The following is a 23,455-nucleotide window of genomic DNA, read 5'->3' on the forward strand; positions in this document are numbered from 1 at the left end:
TCTCTCTCTCTCTCTCTCTCTCTCTCTCTCTCTCTCTCTCTCTCTCTGTCTAGCACCATAGAGCACTATGTCTGCATCTCCTCTTTTTCCTTTCTTCTTCTCTTGCTTTCTTGCTGTATGCCCCAGTCTCTGAGGGTTGGCTATAGGAAAAACCCACATAGGAAACCTCTGCTGTCCTCTAGGTGAGAACAAAGGAGGAATTTTTGTGGGTGGGATAGGAAGTGGGGAAAGAAGGGAAGGGAAAGCCACAGTGGGGTACAGTGATGCACAAGGTGTTGGGGTTGTTCTGATTTTCCTAAGTCCTGGAGGAGCTCCCATTCAGCTGAAGCCAGGGGTAGAGTTGGGGAGAGGACTCTTGGAGAAGGAGAAGGGGGCATTGGATGCTGGACAGGCAGTCCACTGCGCATGACCTTGAACATATTCATAAAATAAACTCATACTTCCCAAACATTTTTTTCCTGCCTCATCTAGGTATTCACTGCTTCCTGGGCATTTCCTGCTTCTTATTCCTCTGCGCCTGTAGGCATGCTGTTACCCCTGCCTGAAATGTCTTCCTTCCTGTACCTTCTGGTAATCCTTATTTTATCCTGATAATTTTTCAAGGCCTGGCTCAGATACAGCTTTCTCAGTGAAGAGTCTTCCCTATTCGGACTCCATTGCATTTTCTCCATGTGCATGGACAGCACCGTGTACTGCATTATTATGAATTGTTCATGTTTTCCTACATGCCAAAGATTGGGCTTCTTAAGGGCAGAAACTGTGTCTACTTTCTGTTTCAGCACAGGACGTGTATCTGGAAGAAATCAGAAATGCTTTGATTTGATTTAAACGACCTGTTTGGGGTCTGTTTGTGGCACAGCTTAGATTTTGAGTTGATTGGTGGAGTTTTCTGATAGAACATTAGAATAGATCGTGAGCTTCCTGCCCTCAAAGTCGTTCCCTTTTTGTTCCCCCCTCGTTACCTCCTTGCTGTTGGTTCTGCAGCTGCAACCCTGGGTGTCCCCTCCTTGCCGGGTGCGAGGCCCCATGCTTCCTCTCTGGTGAATGTGCTGGAAACAGCTGCTTTGTCCTTTTCTCATTTCGCAGGATCCTCAAAGGTGTGAGGGGCATTTTATTAACATTAGTTAATAAACAGAAGTGTCAGAAAAGAGTTACAGAATCAGACTGCCTTTCTCTGCACGATAGACCCAGTGACCACAGTTTCTAGCAGAGTTGGTTAAGATTATAACCTTTCAGTGAAGGCAGTGTAATTAGGGAGGAAAAGTGCTAGACTTGGAAATGGAAGGCCAGTTCAAATTCTTAATTCTGCCTGTATGTTCTTTGGAGTCCTGAGTTTGCCTGCACACTCTGAGACGGCAGCTGAATGTGTGAGATGTTGTCGCTTCTAGGCCCACGCGTGGACAGAGCTATGAGACAGCTGTGTGCACACACATATTTCCACATATGTACACCTATGTCTGTTTGTCTGTCTCTACTTGAAACCATGAGTTTACAGTGATTTCTCCAATTACAGTCCACTATCACATGGTCGATTCTAGCCTTCGACCTTTCCTCTCCTCTCTGCTAGTGAGAAATCGGGCTCCTTTATCTTCAGTATATTTACTTATTTGTTCAATCCCTTGGTAGGTAAACAGTGTCCCCACCACATCATCCATCTTTCTGGCCAGCGCCACCAACTCAGACCTGCCTGTTTTGGCTGCAGATTTCTTTTGGGCCCTGGTGGTGCTGCCCGAGCCCCTTCTCTGCCCAATTTGTTCTGTTATAAATGTGCTTTCAAAAGATTTTTTTTTTTTGTAGGCCTGGAGAATTCTAAAGCAACCTGTGTTCTTGCTGGCTCAGATCACTCAGCTTCATTGACAGGTAAGGACCAGCTCTCCGAGTCTAACGTGCCATTTGGAGTTCTGCGCGTTTCTTTTGGGACACAGAGGGAAGAGCGGAGACTTGGAGTCAGGATTCTACTGCCAGCCCTGGTCTGATCTTAGGAAGTCACTTTACCTTCCGAGACCATTGCCTTTATTGTGTACTCTGTGGGTAGTTTAGAGAAGTAAAGATGACAATACATGTAAGGCGTCCACATGAAGGAAACACAGGCTCACTTCCTCTCCTCTCAGCTGCACAGTAGGGACAAGAATATCCCTCAGGGTAGTTTTGATTGCAAAATTCCACAGCCAGCAGTTAGTTTGTGTAGCACATTGTTACCTGACCCACCGGATCCATCTGGGGTCTAATACAGCTGTCTATTCCCTCTAGCTGCTTGCTCTCCGACTCACCTGTTCTATCCACCTCTGTCTTCCAGGGCATTTAGCTATCTCTCTGCTCTGTCTGTTTTCATCGACTCTTTGTGTTTCTATTTATCTCCATTTTTATTTACCTTTTTACTTTGTATCTTCCTTTCTAATCTCTTTGTATATCTTTCTAAATTGAGTCATGCACGTATTTCTCTATTCTATTTTGTATTTTTATGCATTTCTGCAGTCTGTTTCATCTCTTTGATCCCTCCGTCTCTCTGTCTTAATCTGTTTTTCTCTCTCACACTATATCTCTCTTTGGTTATGCATCCTTCCATCCATTGGACATACCTCACCAGTACAGTACTACTTTCCAATGACAAAACAGCATCTTCTTGGAGGTGAAGATTATCTCTTCGAAAGATTCTCTTTCAGAGCCAAGACTGCCCTGATCCTTACCAGTAGACTGAGACAGGAGCTCTGAGAGATTCATTTTGGCAAGACTGGAGCTGAAGGCAGGACCTTTTTTGAGCAAAGGGGAATGACTTTCATACATAGTGTTTTTAGTGTTTTATGGGGAAATTAAGGTGTATGTGTACATAGGTACACAGTATGGGTAATAAACGGTGACATGCATTCTTCAACGTCAAATGTGTAATGCAGTCCAACCAACAAGTTGCTACTGTTTCCAGAATACAAAAGCCACAATGTGAGAGTTTAAATACATTACAAATTCTAAACTGTGGATAATTTGTTATTTAACAAATTCAAATAACCAACTAACAAAAGAGATACCTACTTTTAGCCTTTGTCTCATATTAGGTAGACTTACATATATGTTAAAAGGGTTGAGTTGAAGTGAATGCCAAGTATAAGGGAGGCCCCTGGCCATTTGGCTCCATCTCTCCTTTTGTAGAGGAAGGGCTGGAGGCCCCAGGGTGAGAAGTGACTAGTTCGTGCCCCACAGTCAGTGAGGGTTGAGGAAGGCATTCTTTTCTGAGAATAGGAGTATCGTAAGAGACGTTTCTACTCTATCCTAATCAATTTGAAATGGCCAGCATTATGTAAACTTAGAGATTCTCTAATTGCTTGCTAACAATTTCTTCAAAAATCTTATAATTAGTGAAGTTATTTATTATTTCATATGTGGAACACTTATGGTGTTTTTATTTATTTAGATATTTTTAAAGATTTTATCTATTTATTTGATAGAGACAGCGAGAGCAGGAACACAAGCACGGGGAGAGGGAGAGGGAGAAGCAGGCTTCCCGCTGAGCAGGGGGCCCGATGCGGGGCTCGATCCCAGGACACTGGGATCATGACCTGAGCCAAAGGCAGCCGCTTAACCGACTGAGCCACCCAGGCGCCCCTTTTACGGTGTTTTTAAAACATAGATGTTGAATTTTTGTTTTATTGAGATATAATTCATATATAAAATTCACCCCTTTAAAGTGTGTAATTTAGTGATTTTTAAAGTATATTCACAAAGGAAATTGGTTTTTGATATTTTGAAAGTGACTTAAAAATTGTCAAGATTAATCTCCCTCCTTCCTGGTCTAGTTCAAGCTGTTACATGTTAGATTTTGTTCATTGCTCTTTAGACCTTCTCTCTGGAGTTGTGGAGGTTATATAACTATTTGGCATTGCAGCAGAATGTAATTTTGCCTGCTGATGCAACAGTGTAATGATCCGCATGTGGAAGACAGTTTGTCTTTGCAAAAAGCTGGCCTAGACTCTCTAAGATAAATGGAGGCTTATTACAGACCCGGGCTCACCATCAGTAGCAGCTTGGTAGCCAACCGGTCCATTAAATGGGTTGAGACTTTGCTGAGGGGCTTCTCTGCCCTCTTGTAAGGGATCTTCCTACTTTGTACACTCTGGCAAAGTCCATGGAGGTTGCCCTCTCTCAGGGCATGAAGTACACCAAATTCACATCGTCGAACTGCAGGATGTCAGTGCTACAAGGTCAACTGAGTGACGGAATGGCTCCACTGACTTAGACTCCCCCATCTTCGACCTGATGAAACAGGCCTGGCATGTGAAGTGATACACTGGTGTCAAAGGGCGATGGAGTAGCCGCTCTTGGACTGGAACCCCGAATCTTGGTCTGGCGTCCTTTAATGATACTGTTTGGCTTTATATCAGACTTCCCTATGGCAAGCAATGCTGGAAAACTTTTCTGGGAGGTCACAAAACGCGTTTGGAAGCAGAGGACTTGGCTTTCTGTTAGCCATGTGATCTTGAGACTCATTTAACATCTCCAAGCCTTGATTAATTTAGCTTCTAGAAGAATGCTGTCTAATAGAAATATGTGAGCCACATTTCAAAAAATAAAAAGCAGGTAAATTAATTTTAATAATATCTTTTATTTAACCCGATATACCCACAATATTATTTCAACCAGTAATCAATATGAAGGTTATTAAGGAACTATGTTCTTTTTCGGTTTTTTTGTGCTACGTCTTTGCAATCTGTTGTGCTTTTATTGTTTGACAACGTATCTCAGTTTGGACTGGCCACATTTCAAGCGTTCAGGGACCACGTGCGTGTGCTGTGTGCTCTATGGTACAGTGTAGAAATGTGGAATGTTAGGGTTGGTTGGAAAAGCTCTTAGAGATCATTCAGGGAGTCACAAACTGTAGCTTCACGGGCCAAACTGTGTAGCTCATGGCTCCATTTGGTCTGGCTTCCAGTTAAAAATGCTTTTGAACTTGAATGCCTTTTAGAAAAGCATGTGCCGTGAGGCTTTCCACTGTGGCCCACCAGTCTGTCTTGTGGCCCGTGTCATCAGTTACACGGTCTGCCCTTCGAGGCCATCCACCCTGCCCTCTGATTTTCAGCTGGTGAAACTAAGGCTTAGGAAGTGATTTGTCCAAGGTCAGTAGCTGGTTAGCAGGTCCAGGAATAGAAGCCAGAGCCACTTGACTGTGAATTTGCTTTCTTTCTGTTAATTCACAGTGTCAGTCAGTGGCGTTTCTGCTTATACCTCAGGACTACCATGAGGTTCAAATGAACTATAGTGCTGTGCGTATGGGAGGTAGCAGCATTCTGTTTTCTGCTGGACAGGACATGTTGTGAGATAATCTTGGGTCTGAAAAGTTTATGCTTAAATAATATATCTTTTAACCTGTTATTTTAAGAAAAGTTAATATATATTTTTCCTAACCAAAGGCAATGTAACCATGTTTTTTAAAAAATGGAGAAAATGGAGAAACATGTTTTTCTCATGGTAGATGTTTAATAAATATTTGTTGAATGAATTAATGAAAAAATAAACGTACACGTTCTTATTCCTTGACAAACTAAGCACACTTGGCTTGTTTCCTGTTTATAGAATTAAAAACAAACTTATATGTTAATATGCTAGGCATGAATTTTGTATCCTGCTTTGCTCTACTCAGTGTCATAGCATAAGAATAATACAACCTCTCTTAACCACTTTTTTTTCAGATTTGTGTTATTTCCCATCATTTTGAACTAATGTTCCTTCACCTCTTTTGTTCCCCTTCTGTTTGTTTAAGATGCAGGAGAGCTGTATGTTTGGGGAAGCAACAAGCATGGGCTACTAGCTTCCTTGGCTGCTTTTCTTCCTATGCCCCAGAAAATAGAAGCACATTGTTTTCAGAATGAAAAGGTCACTTCTGTTTGGAGTGGGTGGACACACCTGGTTGCTCAGACAGGTGAGAGAGCAGCAGAGAAATTGTGGTTGGTAAAAACAGTGGGGGGGGGGGGGTAGGGATGGGAGGACAGCTGTCTAAACAGCTGTGAATGCTCAGGACTAAGTAGGTGGGTTTTTACTCTGAAAAGCTCTATGGATTGGGATGGGGAGGATCTGGGATCGAGTTGTGCAGTCAGCCAGATATGGAGCATTTCCTTTCTGGATCAGAGGTTTACATCCAAAGAGGCAGGGCTAGGTTAGATGGACTCTTTCTGGCCCTACGAACCCGTGAGGTTTTGAGAAGGAACCCATTGTAGCAAGCATCACCCAGAAGTTTGTCCGGGTTGTTGGGGAGTCTTTGCCTTGTCCTAGCTGAAGAGATGCCTCTACTTGCATTTTCGCCCGAGTCTAAATTAAAAGCTTCCGAAACTTAAAGATTAATATTTCAAGATTGAGGCAGGAACATTACTTCGAATCATGGCTGGCATGGTATTTTGATTATTTACGTTTCCATTAACCCTAACAAACCACATACACTGATTCAGACATCCCTATATCCCCTCAGATGTTACCTTATGGTGCCACGCCATCCAGCTTCTGGCATCTTTATCTTTTCTTGAGTCTTTATTTATTTCTTACCTTTCCCTTACGGCAAGTCTCCTTTTGTGGTCTTCATATTGCTGATTTTGTTCTCTGGGTTTGTTTTTTTATGGCCTCTCTTCTTCTCTGCCTTCCTAGAGCTTCTGCTGACTTACGTAGAGTTTCCCAGACAGGCCATTTCTAATTCTTAAGATCTGTGATCATGTCAGAGCCTCCTGAACTTCAGGGGTTCTCAGGAGTCCCCTTGCCTGCCCTTGGCCTGCTCGTTAGCTGCACACGGATCTCCAGACTCCCAAATACCTACCTAGTGACTATTAGTTACTTCAGTGCCTTCTGGTGTTTGTCGGTTTTCAGGTCCGCTTCAGTTATCCCTGGCAAGTCCCACCTACTACACGTTGGAACACACAGACATACACTTGTGAGTCTTCATATCTATGAGGCTTTTCGTTGGTCTTTGAAAAAATTTTATGACTATTTTGGAACAGAGGCCTGTATAACAAAGGTGTAAAATAAACTTTCCATATTGACCACTTCAGAGGATTCTCTAAAGGGGAAAATCATGACTTTCCTCAGGGAGGTTCAGACTGCTAGAAGATTGGGACTAGCTACAGAAACTCTTCTTAAGGAGACTCACTGAGCGCAGTAATTGTGTATTTGTACAATTGTTAATATTTGCCTTTGACCTAGACAATGAGCTTTATGAGGGATAGCACCATGTTAGTCTTGTTCACTTCTGTATCTTCACATTCTAGTTAAAAGAGAGTAAATATCTTCAAATACATATGAGTCAAGGTAGACAGCTACGATTTCTGACCTCTTTCCTCGGTCTCACTGGTTCATGAACAGAAGGCTTCAGTTTGTCACTTTGTATTCACGAGTCCAACCAAATCAGTTATTGTTTATTGGGAACCTATTGAGCAATGTGGTGAGTGTTGGGGAAAAGACCTGGGCTATGCCCTCCCTAGAACGTGTGGACAGGCCTGAGTGTATGAATATAGACATGGAAGACTTTATCATCCATCCGTATGTCTGTCCGTCCATCCATCATACAAATGGTGGGGATCTATTTATGTACCACACCTTGTATAGATATAAACCCTGCCCTCAGGGAGCCCCCTGGCCACTGGGGGAGACCGACCTGTTACCCAGTTTCGGTACATTGCTGTCGGAGACATGCCGTGACAGAGCTAGGTACAGCATGCAGAAGGGGCATAGAAAGGAGCAGGAGTGTGAGTAACTGGGTGTTAACAGGTGGGTGTTTCATGGCTAGTCAGTCTTCAAAGAACTACCATGCAGTCAAATACACTTACCACCAAATGGCAGTGAGTCTGGTTGAGTCTGTCAGCAAACCCTCTCACTAGTTAGGTAGCTGACGAACGAAAGACGCAAAGATGCTGCTTCTTGGGGGCTAGCTGTGTAGCATTGTAACCGACACCGATTTCCACCCTCGGGGTGGGAGGTTAGAACCCACGGCCCTGACGCTGTCTGAGTCACCTCAGCTGCTCTAGAGCTCGGCTTCCCGTCACCACCCCCACTTCACAGCGAGCTTTTTCGGTAATGTTTCAGCTGTTTAATTAATTTGTTAATTCAAATCTCTTGTTTATGTACTCTGTCACTTTCCCCTTTCTCCTTAGTCCAGAACGGTTGTAAGCTGGGGTGTCTGAGTGTCCTGGCTCTTGTACCAAATTTGGGTAAATGGGAGTCTCCTGCTCTTTGACTCACCGATTTGATGCGCCTTCTAGTGGCAGGGGAAGCTCTTGCCCCGGCCCAGCGTCACTGGGGAGAAACACCCAGGGCTTCCAGTTCAGTCAGACTCAGCTGCTCATATTAATGGGAACAAGATTTGCTCACAGGGTCAGAGGCAGCTCATTAGTGGAACAAGGATTTATTTGGCTCTGGTTGTTTTTACAAGCACCAGTGGTGAATTGCTCCTGGGACTTACCTGCAGGCCACACCAGCAGCCTGCTCTCAGGCTCATTCTGGAAGGCACTCATTGTGTGATATTGATTAAAAGAAGGATTTCTGCACACTGCCCATCTATCTGTCCAGTTAGATGGGATGGGAGGGGGTGGGTTAGGAGAAGAGAAAGAGGAGTGGACTCTGCTTTCTCCCACTCTGCACAGTCCCTCAACCAGTGCTTCTCAACCCCAGGCCGTTTTGTGCCTCAGGGATTGTTTGCAATGTCTGGAGACATATTTGGTTGTCACAGCTGGGGGGCGCTACTGAGATCTGGTTGGTAGAGGCCAGGGATGCTGCTGAACCTCTTGCAATGCACAGGACAGTCCTCCACAGCAAAGAAATACCTAGCCCCAAATGTGAGTCTTGCCAACATTGAGACGTGCTGCCCAAGACTGCCCTGCATCCCCAGTGGTAGGTGCTTACCTAGGGCAGTTCACACAGTATCGGGATAACTTTACAGCTGGTGTGTTTGGGCATCTGGGATGTGGTCTCTGCCCTCCCCCTTCAGGAGTCGGGTGCCTGCCTGCAGTGTTTGCGATGGAAAAATACTTTTCTCTGTTAGTCAGAGGCACTTGGAAAGAGTCCAAGAGAACCTGTTCTAATCTGGGAAAGTTGGCAAGGATACCTGTGTCTCAGGCTGGAGGAGCTGCATTCTAGAAACCTTTCCCAAGCTGCTTAATGTCCCTGATCATTGTTCTCAGGAACTTCGCGGGACTCCTGGGTGACTTTATCCAGGCTCAGTGACCTGCAACCGTCTCATCCCAGAGTCCTGATTTCCTGGCCCAAGATACTTCTAGTGAGATCTGGGTGGCAGATCTGGGTGCCTTCCTAGCTTGGCAGCCTTGGTCAAGTCCCTTTACCTGTCTAGGCCTCAACTTGCTCCTCTCCCAAGTAGGATATCAGAACCTGCCTGCATTCTACATAGGGCTGCCGTGAGGGTCAAATGAGTGGATCTGTGTGAGAGATCCCAACTAACTGTAAAATGCTGTCCACACCTAAGTGAGGGGTGCCTGTGGTTGGGATATGTGAGTGTATTAAGGAGTGAGCAAGACTTTTAGAAACTTGTATGTCGACAGGGTCTGTGCAGGGCTTGAGACATACCAGCTTTCTCCCTGAGGGCTTATGAGCCGGCCGGAGATGCTCAGTGTCCAGCTCTGAGAGGGAAAGTTTCCTAAAGTCTTTCACTTACACGCGGGCTGGCAAGTGGCTTTTTTCTTTTCATCAACAGTTAGGAAGATCTTCATGGCCTTATAGATAGTTTTCCTGTGAAGATCTCTGATCACACTATTACCCCTTCACGGTACACATCCCAGTTTGTAATTGTATACGTCCATGTGTATTCTCGTTTAATGCCTAGACTGTCAGCCCTGTGATAGCATGTCTGTTTTGCTTACGGCTGTGTCCCCAGCACCTGGCACAGGCCTGGCACATAGTAGAGGGTTAGTAACGAAATCATTGAATGAATGAATAAATAGCAAGGTAAAGAGCAGTGGGGGCTTTGAAGTCAGACAGGCCTGGGTTTCTGCATCTCAGCTCTGTTGGCATCCTGATTGTGTGGCTGTGGGCAGCCTGGGCTCTCTCCACCCTTGTTGCCACCACTGTGGGTCAGGCCCCTGAAACCTCTTCCCTGGATCTTGCAGTGGCCTCTGACCTCCCTGTCTTCCTCACTCCCTGCCTTCCCCCGCCCATCTGTTCTCCATACCTCACGTTGAAGATCTTTATAAACCCATCGTGTCACAGTCCAGTGGCTTCCCAATGTTCTTAAGATGAAAACGTACTCTTTCGTGGTCCCACGAGGCCCCATGTGGTCTGCCCTCTGCCTGCCGTGCCAGCCCCGTTTCGTACGCACCAGCTCTTGCCTGTCCAGCTGATCTCCACTCTGCGTCATGGATTTCCTACTGCCTTTGCACCTCATGTTCCCTTGATTTGGCACACTTATCCCTGCGCTCCTTCTTCATTTTGACTTAGTTACATCCTTTTTTTTTTTTTTTTCCCCAGACCTCAGCTTAGTCATTGCCTCCCCAGGGAGGCCTTCCCTTGATGTCCCTGACTAGTCAGTTTTCCCTTTTATCCATCTCCTAGCACTACAACTTCTCCTTTGTGCTGTTTTTTGTAGATTCTTTGACTAGCTCTTCCTCCCACTAGACAGGGAGCCTTATAAGGGCAGGAGCTACATTGCTTTCATTCAGCATTATATCCCCGGTGCTTGGCCAAGTACTTGGCACATATGAAGTTGGTGCTCAATACATGTTGAACAAATGAATAAATGAGCTTATTTCATCATTAGGAAGATGGGGGAATATTGCTGACCTTGCGTGAGGATTAAATGAGATGATGTCTTAAAGCTTCCAGCATCCATGAAGACTGGGCTTATGTGTTGGTTCAGTACACATTAGGGTCCTCTGCTCTCGGAGACTCTGGAGCTCTCTGGAGGTGACATGCCCAATATCTTCTTCTGGCAGAAGTCTCCATGGGGCTGATTTGGATGTCTCTGGACAGGTAACAGGTTGATTCAGAACTCTTCCGCGAGTGGAGAAAGATCGATGTTTACAAATGCTAAGTGCTGGTAGCCGGTGATTTGTTAGCATCTCAGGGGGAATGATTTACACAAGATCCCGACCTTAGTATGGGGTTGGTCAGTATCTAGAATCTGGTTGCTTTTGGCATGCCGGAAGCTTTCCCTGAGCCACATGGTATCCCAAAATAGTCTTGTGGTCTCATGATGGCTGTGGACTGAGAAAGGGAGCCCAAATACAGAGTTCCTGACATTCTTCACTTTCTTCAGTGTCACCTAAGACAGTCCCAGAGACTTGGAATTTGTAGAGAATCAGAGATGGAAGAAGACACTTCCTCACCTTGAAGATGAGAAAACTGAAAGAAAGAGGAGAGAGCGTGACTTTTGGCAGCATTTAAGCTGGAAGTCCAATTCTACTTTTCAGTAAAATTTTCCCCTCCTATCATAGTCCTCTTGGTTCTTGGTTATATCCTTTTATAGTTGAGATATGTTTTATTCTTTTGTTTCTTTAAAGTGGGGAATTGCAGGGGCACCTGGGTGGCTCATTCGTTAAGCGTCTGCCTTCAGCTTAGGTCATGATCCCAGGGTCCTGGGATCGAGCCCCGCATCGGTCTCCCTGCTCTGTGGGAAGCCTGCTCCTCCCTCTCCCACTCCCCCCTGCTTGTGTTCCCTCTCTTGCTGTGTCTCTCTCAAATAAATAAATAAAATCTTTAAAAAAAAATAAAGTGGGGAATTGCAGGACACATGTGGGAAGGGACCAACTCTTAGCCACTCTCCTTTCTTGCTTCACGTGTCACCGACCAAGAGATATTTTACTGTGTTTGATGTTGAAGCCTTAGTGAAATCCATGCCCAGCCATTGATTCACACTATTTTTTTTTTGAATTTATAAATATATCTAATGCTGATTTTTCTGTTTTGGAGCCAGGATCCTTTTTAGAATAGGGTGACAGTGTATATTACTCCATCTTCTTTGGGACCAAATATCATGAAGCTTCAACCGAGCTCAGGGAGAGTCTGACCTCATGGGCTCTATTTAAAGCAGATGCTTTGGAATTCATGATGTTTGTGCTTTAGAACTCTGAAAACCCAATGGTTGAAAGTCAAAGCGAGCCCAAAGGACTATTGTGAAATGAATAATTTGCTTATTATTAAAGTCATTCATTTTTTATCCAAAAGTCCTTAGAATGTCAGGAGTGGGTGAGAACTTCGAGCTCATTGGGCCTGACTCCATCAGTTTAGAGCTGGGGAAACTGAGGATTGATGGGGCGTGAGTGGAGGAGGTAGAACAACTCAGGTCTCCAGGCTCTCTGTGCAGTGCTCTCTCCACCTTGTCTCATCCTCTCCAGAGGTGATGAGATGTGTTGGACTTCACTAATCCAACCCAGGGACCCGAGCCAGGAAGAGTAGTTTCTTCTGTACATGAAGTTCTGCTTCAAAAAAACACTGATTCTTACCTCAAGTGTGTAGCCATAGATTCCCTTAATGGATTTGTGTGTGCAATAGAAAGTAGGAGATGGTGCCCAGGAGTAAGGGTCAGGACGCCATTCCAGGATTCATTCCAGGATTCTGTTTGTGATAATACAACAGCAATCATAGCTCTTACGGACCACTTTTATCACTATAAAGTGCTTTCGTATCCATTTCCTCATGTGAAGCTGGCAAGATGGGTGTTATTCTTGTGTCACAGGCAAGTCCCTAATTGGTTAGCTGCATCGCCCTGGTTTACCAGACTGGCAGAACTAAAACTTGAACCTGGTCTTTTGTCCCCAAGCCTGCTACACTAATTCCAAGTATATATCTCAGAATGCTCTAGCTCATTAACTGAACTTCTTTTGCTCTTCAGAGGAACATCTTTCTCCAATTTCTGCCACTGATTCTTCCAAGCAGTGAGGAAGGAAATTCTTAGTTATCCTTGATCCTTTGGCAGGTATTTGTGGAATGCTTACCTATATGTTTATAGCACTATGCTACAGAATACAGGGGAGTATAAAATCCAGAATCACTTGGATGAACAAGTGAAATATTTAGTAGAAGAGTAAGAAAGAACGTGGCAAAGAGTCAGAAGACTGGCCCAGACGCTGAAGGCTCTAGGGTTTCAGGGGAATGGTAGGTACATATGGGTGAGGGTGGTCAGGGAAGGGTGTGAAATCCTTTGGGAAGGTCACGTTTTATTTATTTTTTAAAGTTTTTTTTTTAATATTTATTTGTCAGAGAGAGAGAGAGAGCGAGCATAAGCAGGGGGAGCGGCAGACAGAGGGAGAAGCAGGTTTCCTGCTGAGCAAGGATCCCGACTCTGGACTCAGTCACAGGACCCTGGGATCTTGACCTGAGCCAAAGGCAGACGCTTAACTGACTGAGCCACCCAGGTGTCCCAGGAAGGTCAGATTTTAATGGGTGGAGAGTTTGGGACTTGGTTCTGTTGTTTTCTTTTTGTCCTCTGGCAAGACACAAAACTCCCTGGTCCCTTTCTTCCCCCCTGGGCAATAGGAGGTGTGGACATTCCAGCTCTGAAATTCTATCCTATATTAAAATAAAACTGGCCTAAGGAAATAATTACAGAAGTATTGGAAGATTAAGTATAATGCCATTCATTGCAGCCTAATTTATAAAGACAACAAATGCGTGGATACAAGAGGGCTTGTAGGGGATCGTTATTAAAATAAATTATGATAAAACCCTATGTTAGAATATATAGCTGTTTGAAATAGGCTGTTTTAGAAGGGATATTTAATGACAGGAATATGCTCATGATATGGTAAGTGAAAAGAGTGGGTTATAATAAATTACTATACTGTAACTTCCAACTTTTCTTTTAAAGGATACTTGACTAGGAAAGACCAGAAGGAAATGTACCAGAATTTTATCTCTGGTGGAATTATGTGAGGCTTTTATTTTCTATTATATTTTTATGCTGAATAGTTTGTAGTCTGATTATACTCCCATAAACGTTAAGGTTAATGAATAAAATTTCTTGCCCCCCCGTGCAGGGAACTAGCCCCTTCACCTCCCCTTCCGGGGTATGTGTCCTTGACACGTCGCTTCCACGGGCTTCACTTGGGAGGTCTCATGGAAGAGAAGCAAGAGACTGTAGAAGGAGGCAGGAACGTGGAGATCTATTTTTGGCTTAGTCATGAGTCAGCTTTGTGACCTCAGACAAGTCCCTTCTGAACATCCCTGAGCCTTGGTTTCCTCATCGGAAGATGGGAGTTGGAGGTCACAAAAGGTTCTTTGAGCTCCAAGATCTACTTGCTCCTAAAGATGGAATTTCTCCACTGTTGTGGCCCTGGCTCAGGGCCTCGTTGGTTCCTGGCGTCCTTGCTTTCTTTTCTGCTCCTCTGCACTGGGTGCAAGCCGACTGTTCCTGTTCAGAGTTCAGGGTGGGATCGAATGGAGTTTGTTGATAGGGCTTGGAGCTGAGAGGGTGTAGTGACAGCATTACACCACTAGAGGGAAGCATTGTTCGATTGCTTCTCTTTTCCCACTGTCCCTATCTGCTCGGCAGGTGAAGAATAGCCTTGATTTGCCCTGACTGGGTTTCAAATTCTAGAATTTTAGAATTAAAAGGACTTTGAGGATTATCTAGTAGAACTCCCATTATGCTGCAGATGTGAGATAACAGAGACCAGAAAAGGCAAGTGACCTATTTAAAGCCACACGGTATATTTTCTTAGGGTCTGCACTAGAGGGTTTAGAAGGCTGCAGACAGAGCCAGGAGTGTGGCCAATTGAGTCCACGAAACATGGACAGTTCCCATGATTGTGCAGGAATCTGAGAGATCTGCCTGGATGCATCTTTACGGAGCTGCTTGGGCCAGGTGCTGAGAGGCCTGGAGATAGAGAAGAAAAGACTTAACTCTACCCCGAGGAGCTCGTGTCTGGTGGAAGAAGCACATGCAGACACATGGTCCTACCCCAGCATGTCTTCCTCGTCCTCTGGTGGTGTGCCCAGCCTGGGATCTGCGCTGGGTACTGACTTGGAGGCTGGTTTATGGAAGGCCTAGCAGGTGTCCCCGTGGCTGATGCCCTCCAAGGTTAGGAGATAGATACCCTGGGCACCTCCAGTTTGTTATTTCCAGTGCATTTCTTCAAGCAGTGCTCACATGTTCCCATGTCCTGTCTTACCCTTTCTTGAAGTTTGCAAGGAATCCTGACAGTTTGTTTCCCACCTCGAAAGGCTTTGTTTCCTTGGACCTGGGCTGACATTATTTTTGGTTTGCAGGGTGCCCACCAGCCCTAAGCATTGTGGTAAAGTGGAACTGTGGGCTGGTCTGGGAGCCAGGCAGCTGTGCGACCTTGGGCCGTTCCTTCCTCTCCTTGGGCAGGGAGGTCAGTCTCTCAGCTGCAGTCGTGTTGTTTCTGCTGGAGAGATGAACTTTTGGCGTTATTTTTGGGTTTTATGTTTGGCAATGAATACCCATTGATCTGTGGTCCATGGAAGTGTGGTGTGTGTCCAGCTGAAGCAGAAGCAAGATTCGTGCTTTGAAGCTGGATCCTTCCAGTCCAGGGCTTGCTGGGGGGCCTGGCCAAAGCCACGTGCGGCTGGGCCCAGAGGGCCACCAGATGGCAGCAGTGGGCAAGCAGATAGCCTTGGGGTGGGATGAGTAGGGCCGGCATCCAGAGTCAGAATTAGCAAGGTCAGAGCTGGAAGGACCCTGAGAGGTCATCCAGGCCCTCTTTTTATGGATGGGAGAACTCAGGCCCAAAGAAGGAAGAGGTTACCTAAGGTCTTGCTCTGAGTTAATACCTGATTGTCTCCTTGCTTGTGAGAAGAACTGAGGTCGTTTTGGCCTCTAGCTGGCTGTTCCCCAGGAGAGCCAGGAGGCGAGGGCCTGGGCCCTGGGTCAGTGAGCCTGAGGCGGGAAGGGCATAGGATAGCAGTCACGTGCCCCACCTTGATCCTGATGTCTTTGAGCATCTGGTCCTTGCACCTGCAGTAAGGGCAGTGCCTTTTCTGCTCCTGCTTGTCTGCTCAGCTCTCCTCTGGGCTAGGGCCCTCTTGTCAGGCTGGGCCATGATGGGACCTTCCTCAAGGGTCATCTCACAGCCCCCATACCCAACAGATGGGTAGGCCCAGGGCCTTACGCTGCAATAAGACAAGAGGTAACACAGTTGGTTGAACAACAAAAAAAAATTGTTTTAATTTCCAAGGGTGTCAGTGTAGGGCAGGGAACCAATCTTTGCCAAGCACGTACCATCTACTAGGTGCTCTGCCAGGTGCTGCCACTTACATACTCTTCCTAACTCTGTGAGGTGGGCTTCCCTTCCCTTGCATTCCAAGTGAGGAGATTAAGGCTCAGAGAGGCTGGGTGGCCTGTCCAACGTAACACAGCCAGTTAAGCAAAGCAGACCCTTGAACCAGGCTCTGTTTGATGTCAGAGGTCACACTCATTTTATTGCATCACGCTCCCTCCCCTCAAAGTGACCGTGCTGCAAATGTGGCTGGCGACTCCAGGGCTGCAGAGCAGGGAGGAACACGACTCTTCTCTCTTCCCGGTAGTAGGGGAGTTATGGTGGGCGGGCTGCTGGGGAGGAGGCCTTAGGAGCAGCGAAGGGGGCGGCGGTCACGGGCGGGTTCGGGCGGTGGCTGAGGGGACGCTGAGTACCTTTGCTCTCCGTATCTGTGCTCCGGCCCTTCCCTGTGCCAGGAGTGCACGTCCGTGGTCCCCGCGAAGCTGTTGCCACACTCGCGAGCCTTCTGCCCACGGTCACCTCCCAGAGAGGCCCTCCCTGGCCACCCCCACCCTCTCAGCACGCTCCTGTCCCTGCCTGGCTTTATTTTTCACGATAGCAGCTCTCACGGCCTGGAACCAGGGTATCTCTGTTTGTTTACTTGTCACCATCCTCCTCAGCAAATGTGAGCCCTGCCAGGTGCGGGGCTTGTTCTGTATTACTCGCCTCTGCATCTCCCCGGGCACAGAGGAGAGGCTCAGGAAGCGGGGATTGCACGGAATCGCTGTGGCTTTTGGACACGGAAGCTGGGCCATTTCAGGGGCCTGTGCTCAGGAGACCTGGCCTGCGGCCCTGCCCTCTTGCTCAGCCTTCCCGGAGGGGCCCAGGGCGGAGAGCCCTGGCTCCCCGGGGCTGGCAGCGATGCCTGCTGCCGCACGGTGTTAGGGCCGGGTTTGCCCCTGCGTGGCTGCGAGGCCTTGCCTCCGGTCCGCTGTTTCCGTGTCTGTCCACAGCGGGTGGGGACACCAGCCATCCTGCGAGCTCACCAGATGGTTCTGGGAAGGGCTCAGAGGTCCCAGGCAGAGAGCTCAGTTTCCATTCAAGGAATCCTTCTCCTCTTTCCTGGTGGGGATTGATTTGTTCCAGGAGCTCTCTAAAAGTGAGCATTAAGTGACTGGCCTGTAATTTCGCCATCATTTTTAGGTTCTTGACAGATGGCACTGTGCTTTCCCTTTCTCAGGGGACCTTGCCTGTCTCACAGGAGCTCTCAATAATCAGAGTGACAGCCAGTGCCTTAAAGTGCTCTCGGATGTGTGCCAAGATGAAAGTGGCCCATTTTGAGGAATCTTGGGTCAGCTTTTTCCTAATCCGAGAGTGACTTTTTACTTTAGGAGGAAGCCTCATGTGACCAAAAGAGCCTGAAGAGCCTGAAGAGCCAGATTCAAGCTCTGTTTGGCTGCTTTTTGGCTGTGTGATCTTGGGCAAGTCATTTAACCTCTCTGGGCCTGAATTTCCTCATCTGTTAAATGAGCATCCTAATCTCTGATTTGTCTGCTTCACAGGGATAGATTGTCATTTGCTTATTCACACGTTCCTTCTTTGCTCCTTCACTCTATTATTCGACAAATATTTGAATAGGCAGAGGTGAGGGGAGGGCACTCCAGGTGGAAGGAATACTGGAAACAAAGGTGTAGAAGTGGGAGGTGCCCCTTGGCATAGTTTGCTTAGCTAGGGGCCAGAGAGAAGCAGAAGGGACTGGAATCATTCAGGTGTAATAGGTGTAATAGGCATGGGTCCTTATGCAGGCCTTATGTGTGAGCCATGGAAGGAGCAGCTGAAGGTTTCTGTGGGATGGGGGGGGAGAGGTTGGTGGTGACCCTATTTGTCACGATGAAGGGTGGCTTCCGGGTGGCTCTTGCCTCACACTGGCCTTCTGCTTTAGTCCTCATGTCCATGGCTGATTTTTAGATACTTTGGCCCCATCACCCCATGAGCTTGGTGACCGGTGGAATGCACAAGATTGGTAGGGACTGGAGTTATCTGACTCATTGGTCTGCCTTTTGGGGAGCTGTCTCGGGCCACATGAAAGGTCACTTAGGAAGCCATCACGTTGCCTTCAATACATGTTTCTCAAAGGCCTAAAAATGAGCAGCTTGGGGGCTTCTCCCACACCTGCCCAAGGAGATGGCGGTGTGTGGGGAAGGGCTGCTCACCTTTACCAAAGACACATTGTGTGCTGGGCATTTGCCAGGGCTTTACAGAGTCATCTGTTTGCACAGAGTTGGCTGAGGAAGGCTCACTCCCGTTTCACATGGAAGGGACCTAAAGGGAGGCTAAGAGAGAGACGGGCGCCCCCTCCCTCGTGACTGAGCCGAACTCTGATCAGTGTGCAGCCGGGGGTGGGCTGGGGTGGGTGAGGGGTGGGGGGGTGGCAGCAGCACCGCCTGGTCAGCTGGAGGCTTTGGTGAAAGCAGTTTGTGGGCTGGGAATTGCTGTGTGCACGGGCAGGGAGTCACAGTAGTACCACCTCCCAGTGAAATTCGAGATTTGCTTGGGTCCTTCCTGCTTGGGCTGATACAAGGTTCCAGCCTTTGGTTTCTCCTCTCCTTTCCTCCAGCCAGCCCCAGAGTCAGTGGCTCCACTCACCCCTTCTCCCTTTTAAGCCCACAAATCTGAAGGACTGCTCTTTTTTTTTTTTTTTTAAGAAAATTAACCCTGTAGTACAACATTAACATCAAAGTGAACTTACTTTTTTTTTTTTTTTGCCATTTTGGTGAAAACAGTAGTAAGTCACAGAATGTTAATGCTGGAAGGGAGCATCTTCTCCTTATTTGAAATGTAGGAAAACAAGCCTGGGGAGACAGTTACACAGCTAATGGATGCAGAGCCAAGATTGGAACCCAGTGGGACCCTCGCCTGGGACCTCTTCACTGCCCCACATTGCCCCTCTTAAGAGAGACTTCAAGTGCTTTGTCGCCTTTATGGAGGAAGCATCCAGCTTAATAAATTTCATTACACCAGCCCCTTTATGTAACAGGGCTGTTTCCGGGTCCTGGCAGATGGTCCATAGTAACAGTGCTTTGCTGATTTGGTTGGAGCTGATCCTATGAAATGAAAAATCTTGTGTAGCAGATGCCTTTCCCAGTCCCTGGCCACGGAAAAGTCAGAAGGCACTGTAGCTTTGGTTACTTCCTGTCTCTGGTGTGACTAGAGGTGAATACCACCAGAGTCAGCTTTTCCCAGGAGGTCACACTGGTGACTTAGAGTTTCTTGGCAGGTGGGGTGCTGGTAAAGGGTGTTTCTTCTGGTGCCTGAGGGACAGATGGGAGCAGGGAGCAGAGTGGGAGGGAAATGAGCCGATGTGGAAGAGAAGGAAGGACAGGCTGTCCCACCGTGGATCTGGCCTGGTGGACCTTCACACTTAGGAGGCCGTGCACTTCCAGACGAGCAACTTGAGTATAACTGCAATGTTTGTCACACACATCAGCCTTGACCATGGACTTGGATCTCAAGCCTCCCCTAGCCCCTTCCATTGAAATTATTGGGTCTCCAGGTCTCCTGATTATCTTGCCTTTCCTGGTGGGTGCTTGATCAGAATGGGTTCTCCTCAGTGGCCTCGTCTGGTGATGCTCATTACTGACACCGCTTGATGCAAGTGGCAAATCCCCAAGCCATTGTCTGTGAAGTGGGCGTCACTTCCAAGGGCCTCTCCTGACCTTGTCTGCTGCTCAGTTCTTGCCCTTGAAGGGTCCTTACATGTGTGGGTGGGAGGGTGCTTCCCTATTCTCGAGTGCAGCTCTATTAGGACACCTGTCATGAAGAGCCTGGGAGAGTTTCCTGGCGGTGGGGTTGGAGGAAATTTGAGAGGCACCAGGCTGTGTCATGTGCAGGACCTTCTCACTGGTCGAGCATGTGCTGGCCTCCCAGGAGAGGCTCCCTCCCCTCCTTGCTCCTGCCCCTGGTGAATTATATGTGCCCGCTGAAAGAGTGGGGCAACCTTTGTCTCCCCTGTTTGAAGATGTTAATCTCTCATGAACCGAAAGCCAGTTTCTCTTTGGAATCCAAGTAGTGTTTCTGAGGGGTTGTGGGATCTCCTGGGGTTTCTGAACTGGAGCCCTAGCTTCTTCCATAACAGCTTTAACACTGCAGTGAGCTTTGCGGGCTTCAAGTCCCAGTTTATGGTTTGTCTCTGGTCCTGCTCCTGCAGGGCCTCGGGGTGGTCTGCAGGGGGAGCTGTGTTCCCAGAGCCAGGGGCTGGGATTTCACTGGCCTGGAGCGTTCCTCTCTGCAGGCTGGCGTGCTTGGGAACTGCGGCTTTCCTCGGCAAACCAGCCTCTCAGGTCTCCTTCCCAGTTCCAGCCTCCAGCTTGGGCATTGTGAGTCATCAGCAGCAGCAGCAGAAAACGCGGCCTCACCAACAGCTGGGTGCAGCGCCTGGCCTTTTTTTTTCCCTTCTTTTTTGGTAACTTCATAGAGATGGAAGCTGCTGCTGACCTTTTGGAATGGACAGTGACTGAAGGTGGAGTCCAAGGCTAGGGTGGCAGCTCTAGGTAGGGCGAGGAGGAACCCCGAGGAGATGGGATAAGCATGTGTGTCTTTCTGTCCCCCAGCCCTTGGGGCCTCCGGGGAAGTCATCCCAGGGAGAAAGGCAGGGAGGGACTGTGCAGGCCTCACCTGTCTCTCTTCTTCTCTGTCAAGGAGCCCAGAAAGCTTTAGCTGATACAGGTAGCAGTGAGAGCTGTGAGGGGTTGACTGGTACTTCTCTCGGAAACTGTGGACAGGGTGGAGTAGAAGTCAGGGTGGCCTGGGTTCTAGTCTTGCTTTGCTTCTAACTCGCTATCTATTTACCCTTGGGTAAAAGTCAGTTTCCTTACTGGGCCTCACTTGTCCCAACCAGAAGCAGATGGATGGTTGAGTTAGAGTGCTCGGAGGTCCCTTCCTGGTGTGAGTGAGTCTGTCACGAATGTAAAGAATTTTGAGCCTTGTTCCCATGACCATCTTGAACATCTGAAACCTGTAGCTACTTCTGCAGATGAGCAGTGCTCACGGCGTGAGGACATAGGTATGGCTCCTACCCTCTAAGAACTTACAGGTGTCTTCTTGCCTCACCCCACGAGGCCGTACAGAGTCTGCTGGGAAGCAGGAAAGTGGGATTCTGGTTCTGGCTCTGCCAAAACACATCGTGTGTCCTTGGGCAAATCACTCCTCTCCTTCAGCCTCCTTTTCATTTTCTGTAAAGTCAAGGGATTAGACTTGCTTCTTGGCTTTACCTCCCCCCCCACCCCGCCCCGCTCCCCTGCCCCCACCTCCACTTGAGCCTCCTACCAGCTCTTCTGCAGGGTGTGATTCTTAGCTGCAGAAGCCCTGGGGTATAGTTTCCTTTCTCGCTGGGAGGGAGAGAAGCAAGATTATTTTTTTAATTACGCAGCTAAGATTAGGCAGCAATCTGCATTTTAAAATGTTATTAATAAGAGCCTAAAAGTGTGTGAAGAAACTCTGGAGTTTGAATGTGACATGAGCTGGGAAACATCTGCAGAGCCCTCAGCCTCCCCCAGAGAGTTTTGTCCCGGAGGAGCAGGGAACCCAGGCATCCAGCCAGAGCAGCCCCCTGACAGCAGGGCCTCACGGCCCGGCCTCTCCTGACGGTTCTTTGCTATCTGGCTTTAGACAAAGAGTGATGGTCTTGATATTACTAACACCTCTGTTGGAGCTTACAGAGTCTTTTCATGTTTTTCTCCCTTACTTTTCATCACAGTCCTGAGAGGTAGTTAGAGCAAGTGTCATTGCCCCCTCAGTTGGCTGAGTTCTCTTAAAGACTCTTCCTTTAAGCAAGGTAGTGTGTAACCGAGGAAAAAGCCCCAGATGGGAAGTTGGGAGCTGGGTGCTGGTCCTGGGCCTCCACTGCCCTCCCTGACTCTGCCTTGTCCCCTTTCTCTACTGTATGTTCTCTATAGCACTTAGAGTCATGTGCCAGGGGGCATATGTTTTATATGGTTTTTGGTCAGTTGTCTGTTTCCCCCCCTTGCCCCCAACCCTGCTTGAATATAAGCTCCATGAAGGAAGAGAGTTCTGTAGCCCCTAGTACCTGGGACAGCACCCAGCATAGTACCTGGGACAGCACCCAGGAGGGCAGTAATGTTGTGTTGACTATTGTGAGTACCTGGCTCTGCTTATAAGTAGTCATTGTGACTTGGAAAAGTTATTTTCTTCAGTTTTGTCTTCTCTTTGGGGGAGTTTGATGGGATGGTCTCTGATGTCCTTGGTGGCATACAAAAATCTATGGTAAGAGCGATGCGTAGACCTCTTTTTTTTTTTTTTTTTTTTTAATGAACATCGAGCACCTGCTCTGGGCAGGGCCCTGTGCTAGGTGCTGGGAGGAATACAGAGAGAATAAGAAAGGATCATTGCTCTTCACCTCTTAGTGGGCATGATGGTTAACTTTATGGGTCACCTTGACTGGGCTATGAGTGCCCAGATACTCGGTAAACATTATTTTGAGTATTTCTGTGAGGGTGTTTTTGGGTGAGATGAACATTTATATAATGGACTGAGGACAGTTGGCCCTCCCTAATATGAGTGGGCCTCTTCCAATCAATTGAAGGCAGCTCCTTCCCCGAGTAAGGGAATCCTCCTGCCTGATGGCCTTCTGGGACATTAGCTCTTCCTGCTTGACAGCCTTTGAGCTGAGACATCGGCTCTGCAGATTTTGGACTTGCCAGCTTCCACAATCATGTGAGCCAATTCCTTATACATCTCTCTCTATATCCTCTCAGTTCTGTTTCTCTGGAGAATGTTGACTAATACAGAGGGTGACATAAGACCTGTCATCAAATAATCTTGCATTTGGTGGCATAGAATAGTTGTTGGAAGAAAGGTACCAGCCTCATGCCAGTGACCCCTAAAGGAAGGGATGTTGGAACAGGAAGATGATGGGGTGTTTTAGGGAGGCAATGGCATTCGAGCCGGGCCCCGAAGGGGGAGGAGTTCTGTAGGTAGAAGGAGCAGAGCCCACCAGCATTATGGGTCGACCAGCATTGTGGGCTGGAGCCCAGCATGACCCTAAAGCCTGGGGGTGGGGGTGGGGAAGTGAGGTATGCCCTTGACAAAGGAGCAGCCATCCAGCATGGAGAGAACAGAGGGACTATGTGGAAGGTCAAGGAACTACTTAAACGAGGACCCAGTTTGGGAGAGGAAGCCATTCCTCCCTGCTCTTGTGTGGGGAAACCCCAGCCCTGCATGGTGTAGAAAGTCCTGTAGCTGGTCTGGGGCCTCCTCAGGGTGCAGTCGGTCTTGACTTCTATTACCAGTGCTCCCGATTTGGTAGC

General features: G+C 47.6%; 1 protein-coding gene across 17 annotated transcripts in view; it reads left to right on the forward strand.

Moving 5' to 3' along the window:
- Window positions 1-23,455, forward strand: part of SERGEF (secretion regulating guanine nucleotide exchange factor) — a 217,128-nt gene that overhangs the window by 17,624 nt on the left and 176,049 nt on the right. For 14 of the 17 annotated variants that reach the window (XM_025894495.2, XM_025894493.2, XM_025894497.2 and 11 more), the window contains 2 exons: window positions 1,798-1,860; window positions 5,750-5,908. In XM_025894495.2, coding sequence (XP_025750280.2) covers window positions 1,798-1,860; window positions 5,750-5,908 — 222 coding nt within the window. Of the gene's footprint in view, window positions 1-984; window positions 1,041-1,797; window positions 1,861-5,749; window positions 5,909-23,455 lie in introns of all 17 variants that reach the window. The other 3 variants (XM_073882856.1, XM_073882857.1, XM_025894496.2) reach the window with 3 other exon arrangements.

The sequence above is a fragment of the Callorhinus ursinus genome, unplaced genomic scaffold (genome assembly GCF_003265705.2).
Source record: "Callorhinus ursinus isolate GAN/ISIS: 27379988/994484 unplaced genomic scaffold, GSC_fseal_2.0 scaffold49, whole genome shotgun sequence".
Lineage (NCBI taxonomy): Eukaryota > Metazoa > Chordata > Mammalia > Carnivora > Otariidae > Callorhinus > Callorhinus ursinus.